This window comes from Pteropus vampyrus, unplaced genomic scaffold, assembly GCF_000151845.1.
Source record: "Pteropus vampyrus isolate Shadow unplaced genomic scaffold, Pvam_2.0 Scaffold57, whole genome shotgun sequence".
NCBI classification, from domain to species: domain Eukaryota; kingdom Metazoa; phylum Chordata; class Mammalia; order Chiroptera; family Pteropodidae; genus Pteropus; species Pteropus vampyrus.
Genome location: NW_011888838.1, coordinates 6,870,153 through 6,876,819, shown reverse-complemented (window position 1 = coordinate 6,876,819; position 6,667 = coordinate 6,870,153). Strand labels below are relative to the sequence as shown.

Sequence of the window (6,667 nt, the reverse complement as noted above, 5' to 3'; positions counted from 1 at the left end):
ACAAAGAACAATTAGTTGTTATTCTTGAGAATTTCATCAATTGTCAAAAAAAGGAAAAGCAATTGCAAACCATAGGTCAGATTTCCTTATTCTTCTGTCAAACTATCTAAATGTCAACATATTTGTGCTGAAAAATAATTGAGAGAAAAGCCACTAAGGAGAATGTTGTTCAGGTCAGGTTTATTTCCAGGACTGTATTTCGATCAAGAATCACTCTGTTTCCTGTAAATAGAACCACATGCAAGCTAAAGAGACTTAGGAAGACATAAAATGATTATGAGCACTGAAATGATGGCTTCTCTGAGTAAAATGAGTAGCCTTTGATGTTTTTCTCTTGTTCTAAGGCCAGCACGGGTGCCATCGACGTCAAGATTCCTGAATCCATATGTAGTGTGTTTTGTTGTTGTCGCAGTGGTGTTAATCCTGGCAGTGATGACAGCTCTATTGATCCACTTCTTAGTTTTTGGTAAGTGCCAGAAGATTAAAAGTATCACTTTTTAGTCTAAATAAATACATTTTCAGATTAAAAGTCTGTCATTCTTTAATGGCCACTTTTATTTCTTAATATAAAATAATTATATACCTTACTTATTATATGTTTGTTTCTATATTTTCCCTCAATTATTACTTTTTTCTCTTCTCTCTTTTGACTTTTTTTAATATAATAAACACTATTGCCCAGGCATGAATTATTCTAGCCAAAGAAAAAAATGTCTTGATACTTTTCTGATACTATAATTTACCAATTTTGTGGTTTTTTATTAATACAATAATTTCCCTTTTCATTAATAACCTGACAAAGTTGTAAAAATGCAATATTGCAAAGAAACTTAAGTTTCAACACCTAAAATCTGGATGTACCTAGGTACTTGTTAATTCATGATCTGTCTCCTGAAAAACACAGTTTTAGTAGCTGAACAGTTACTAGTTGTTCAATGTGAATTATTTTCATCAAAAGGGGTCTTCCAGAGGATATATTCTTAGATATCTTATTAGAAAACTTATTTTCTAGCTCAGTCCAAAAAACTAATGACAAGTCACTAAAAATCCTCTAAAAAGAATACTGTTTGAAATAAATTTTAGAACTATTCAGAATTACTTTGGGTTATTCCTTAATGATGTTATAGACATTCATTAATATTTTTTGAATGAATAAATCTGCAATCACAAATCTTCCTAAAATATAGTTAGAATAAAAGTTATAATGTTTCTGACCAATTAAATTTCTCAAATAATGCTACTCTGATTTTGATACATCTTTCATAGTTCCAGCTTTGCCAATCTTTTTTAAAACTGAAAGAATAATTTTATTACAGTTACATTTATATTCTTTAAGAGAAGCAAAAGAAATTAATCATGTAATATATCTTCCCATAATCTTGAATATACTAAATATTAAAGTACTTACTAATGTGAGACTGATTCTACCTTTTCTTTGTTTTACAGATCAAAAATCTTACTTTTACCATAGCAGCTTTCAAATTCTAAATGTTAACTATAGTGATGAATTAAATTCATCAGCTACACAGAAATATAGGACTTTGAGTGGAAAAATTGAATCTATGGTAAGTTAATATTTGTCTTTGCTCTTTATTATCTAACAAATATGATAATAAACCTATTATTTTGTGATACATTTGTGATTGCTAGATGCTCTGCATATTTTCCTCCCCTGAATAGTGAAAGATGTATTTCTTTATGCTTTTTCCAAGTTAACTTGCTGTTATACTGGTTCTTATTCATATTTTTTTAAGTCATGAGTAAAAAATGTTGAAAGGGTCACAACTAAATACACATTTTATATGATTGTAACTTCAAAGATTAGAAGTCTATGTTTTGTGCAAGTTGACCATTACTGCTTTTCTTGAGATTGCCCTCTAAAATACTGTTTATTTTGTCTTAGTTTTTTTTCCCCCCTTATCCAGCTGAACATACAGGTAAGTTGGTGTTAAAAGACATCTTTGTATAACAACAATAGCATGTTTGAACAATATCATACTTTGGTTCAATAATAGACATAGAAACTATACAAAGCAAATTTGGGCTCTTATTTGAACAGGCCCACAGTCTGCTCTCCAGAAAATTTCACAAGTGGACCCTTAGTACTTATTTATCATCACAGACCAGGGCCTGGCTTTCGGCCCTGTAGAGTCAGAGTTGACCAATTTCAAGGTTGCTCACTTACCCTTACTTTTTTAAGAGTTCAAAGAATGTAACTTATTCCAATGGCTCTAAAATTTTAGCATGTAACATAATCACCTGGTGGTCTTGTTAAAACACAGACTTCTGGGCCCTGATGTCAGTTTCTGATTCAGTAGAACTGGGGTGGGACCAAGAATTTGCATTTATAACAAGTTTCCAGGAGATGCTGATGCTAATGGTCCAAGGACCACACTTTGGAAACCACTGAGTAAATCTATAATGAGAACTGTCATGGCTGGGGGAATGAATTATCTGCTTGTCTAACACATTTTTCCCCAGAAGCAAACTTTACTGGGAACCAAGTTGAGAAAACTGCTTGGTGAGCATGGAATTAGATAGAGCAAGGGAAGTTAGGTATATTATTTAAATATTTAATGAGATAAGAATAAACAGCTAAATCAAAATGGTTTGGAAAAAGAATCTAGGCCAGGAGGCAGACATAGGATTAACACTGGGAAACGTGAGATTATTATGTCAGAAATGGGAGCCTCCTGTTCTTGCAATAAACATTTATTAAGCATCAAACCTGCCAAATGCTGTGAACATACTAAAATGGATAGTGGATCTTGCCTTCGTGGAGCTTAGTCTAACACCGGAGATTAAACAAGCCTGTAAATACTTAAAATCAAAATATATAGTTAGCACATGACATGAGAGCAAAGCAGACATGAGTTTGTGGTGAGAGGATAAATTATATCCAATCATGGAGATCAGAGATGGCTTCTTATAAAGATGACTCTTCAGGTTGGCTGTAAGGATGAACAGGTGAAACCACAACCAAAACCTAAGCCAAGGGATAGAAGAGAGAAGGTGCATAGCTAACAAGTTTAGACTTTATTTTGTAGGCAAAAAGTCTTAAGCTGGAGGCAACATGATGGAAACAGGATTCAAAAGATTTGTGTTCAGAAATGTAAAAATTAGATTATAAAGAGAAGAGCCTGCACAAGGTAAGACTAGTTGGAAGCTCATTACAGTGGTCCAGAAAAGAGCCAAAGAGTTAAGAGCTTGAATTAGGGAATGTTACAGAAAAAGTGGAAATGCCAATAAAACTTCCATTTTAGGGTCACCAAAGCGATCTCCTCCCAACTTACTGCTCTCTCCTCCTAACCCATTCTGAGAAATTGACAGACATATTTAGTTCTCTCATTTGTATCATGAGATCCCATTGTTTGGACTTCTAACTAACGGACATTCTTAAGTTTCTTAAAGAAACTACACTTCAGGAGGCCAGTCTGAGGACAGTTATTCATAATAAAGTCCTCACATCCACACAAAGACATCTTGTAATGTTTCAGCTGTGCACCCAGCTTAATAAAGGGAACAAACTGAAAAGGTGTATATTGAGAAGAATCCCAGCTTCATTGTAGGGAATTAGAACCCAACTATTTGACATTACAGCAAGATACCATAGATGTCCTCAGCCCTAAGGAGGTCACTCACTCAGTCCCTGCCAGACAGATCAGGTATGTTAGGTCAGCTCATTCCTAATAGAGCTAGCTATGTAAAATCACAAAAGGCTAATTTGAAGAGAAATGGCATAAGAAAGCATATATTCAGCAATTTGAAAAGTATGAACTAAAAAATGTCTTTTTAAAAGTACTACCAGCACCTTTGGAAGATATGCAATAACTCTTTAAAACACAACCCCCAATGACAAAAAATTATTAAACTTAAAATTATTAAATATAAAAAATGATTAAATATTTCACAACTCAAGCTTGTTATTCTCAGAAATATTCTTTAAGTAAATCATAATGCATGTATAAACCTTATTATCAAAATGAAAGGAGTTTTAATATATCTCTTATTATAAAAATAATATACAAATGTAGAAAATTTAGAGTATTCAAGATATATAAAGAAAAAATATGCACACAATCTCAACACTCAGATATATCTACTATTAAAATTTTGATGTTCCTGTGTTTCTATGGAAGATGTTCCAGTTTCTGTGCAAACCATATGTATCATACATGCACAAACACATATAATTTTCTCTCCATGGAATCAGACTGTACATACTAGTTTATCTACTTTTTTCTCAAAAATATGTTATACAGAAAATATCAATAAATTTAGAAATACATTTTAAGTAACTACACATTATTATAGTGTGTACAGGTACGACATTTTATTTAACCAGTCCTTTATTGGCAGATCTTAAATTGTTCTGTTTTTCACTATTATAGTCAACATTCTGATGACCACCCTGGTTCATACATCCTTGCACACTTGCGTGAACATATTTTGGGGATATATTCTCAGAAGTAGAATTATCAGAGTGTAGAATCTATGCAATTTTAAATTTTTTCTCTAGAGATTTTAAATATTTTCTTTATTTTCAATAAAGATTTTATTTTAGAAGCAGTTTAGACTAACACAAAAGTTGTAAAAATACAGAGTTCTCATATATTGCACCTAGTTTTCTCTATTATTAATTAACATCTTACATACAATAGTGCATTTGTTACAATTAATGAACCAATGTTGATAACATTGTTATTAACCAAATTCCATATTTTATTCAGATTTCCTTAGTTTTTACTTAATCTTGTTTTCTGTTCCTTGATGCCATCCAGGATACCACATTACATTCAGTTGTCATGTCTCCTTAGGCTTTTGTAGCATGACGATTCCTCAGATTTTTCTTGTTTTTGATAACCTTGACAGTTTTGAGGAATACTGATGAAGTATTTTGCAGAATGTCCCACAACTGTTTTTTTTTTCTGATATTTTCCTCATGTTTAGACTGGGGTTATATGTTTTGGAGAGGAAGAATGCAGAAGAAAAGCATCATTTTCATTACATCATATAAAAGGGGTACATATTATCAACATGACATCAGTGTTGACATTTATTACCTGGTTGTGGAAGTGTTTTTCAGATTTTTCTATGTTATTTCCTCCCTTTTCCATACTATATTCTTTGGAAGAAAAACCCTATATGCCAGCCACACAAATGAGTGGAGGAGTACAGAGTTATTATTTTAATATTTGAAGAATAGTTAAAATTCTTCTATTTTTCCATGTATTTATTTATTCAAACACTTGCGTGTGTTAATATAGTGGTCTATGCATTTTAAACATCTTAATTTCTACATTACACTCCAAAAGTGGCTCAGTTTACATTCTCATTAGCAGTTTGTAAGTATTCATAAATATGCTTATTTCCCCACACATTAATACTAGGCATTGTAAATCTTTTTAATTGCTAATCCAATAAATGAGAAGTGATATTTCATTATCTCAAGTTGCATTTCTTTAATTACTAGTAAGATTTAATCTGCCTACATATATTAATAGGTCTTTTTTATGATTTTTTTAAATTTCTGGGTTATGACCTTGCCCATTTTCTTATTGGAGCATTTGTCTTTTTCATATAAATTTGAAAAAAAAAAAACTTTCTCACTTAAATATTAAAATTTACCTGTTCATGTCACATGTATTTCTCTAATATGTAATTTGACATTCAACTTTGTTTATAATATAGAGTTTTTATGCCAAATATTTTTAATACCTTTGTGTAGTCAAAATTATCAAATGTTTTCTTTCTCACTTTTGTGCCAGGTTAAAAATATCTCTCTCTACTCCAAATACGCTTTAACATATTCACTCACATTTTCATTTTTTACTTTTATTATTTCATTTTTATAATTTTACCTTTGATCCATCTGGAAACTTTTTTATAGTAAAGTGGAAACCCAGCTTTTTCTCCCAAAAAAAATTAGCTAAGTGGTGATACCAGAATCATATGCAAATTAGTGCCATTACTTTGTCAGGCTACCTTTTACATACACTAAAGTTCAATTTCTTTTCTTCTTTTTTCTGTACTGTACTCTCACTGATTAATCTTGCCTTACCAAACTATTTAGAGTACTATGGCTTTATAATATACTTAAAAATTGGCAGAGCAAGATTTCCCTCAAAATTCTTCTGATGTATGATTTTTGTAGTTAGTATACATTTATCCTTCTATAAAAAGACTTTGAACATTTAAAACATTATACAAATAGTCTAATACAGTGCTTAATAGTTTACATAGCACTTTCACATAGATATAGATATAACTTTCAGTTCACCACAGCCATATGAATTAATAAATCATTTTTATAGACAGACAAGCAAATATCATGAGATTAAGAAACATCAAAGGCCATTCTGCTGGAAAGTGGTAGAACCAGAATCCAAATCAAGGTCTCCTGACCTCAAATCCAAGGATCAAACTTTTTCTCAATGGTAACATGAGTGCCATCATTATCCTTGTTCCACAGACAACACTGTTATATTTAATGAGCAGTGAAATAGTCCCAGAACCTCCTATTATATTAAGCAATTCACTTCTCTTTTCTCGTTCTCGGTTTACTCATCAGTAAAATAAAATCATTGGGCTAGATTTTTATAGTACTTTCTAACTCAAAACACCTATGATTTTGTTATTGCCATGTGAGATATTCATACCACGCATT

General features: G+C 31.5%; 1 protein-coding gene across 1 annotated transcript in view; it reads left to right on the top strand.

Annotated features, from left to right (window-relative positions):
- Positions 1 to 342: 342 nt before the first annotated feature.
- TMPRSS11D (transmembrane protease, serine 11D) overlaps positions 343 to 6,667 on the top strand; it is a gene marked incomplete at its 5' end in the record, with an annotated part of 38,998 nt that continues 32,673 nt past the window's right edge. The window contains 2 exons of the mRNA XM_023530909.1: positions 343 to 466; positions 1,447 to 1,565. Of these exons, the coding sequence (XP_023386677.1) occupies positions 343 to 466; positions 1,447 to 1,565 (243 nt within the window). The remainder of the gene's footprint in view (positions 467 to 1,446; positions 1,566 to 6,667) is intronic.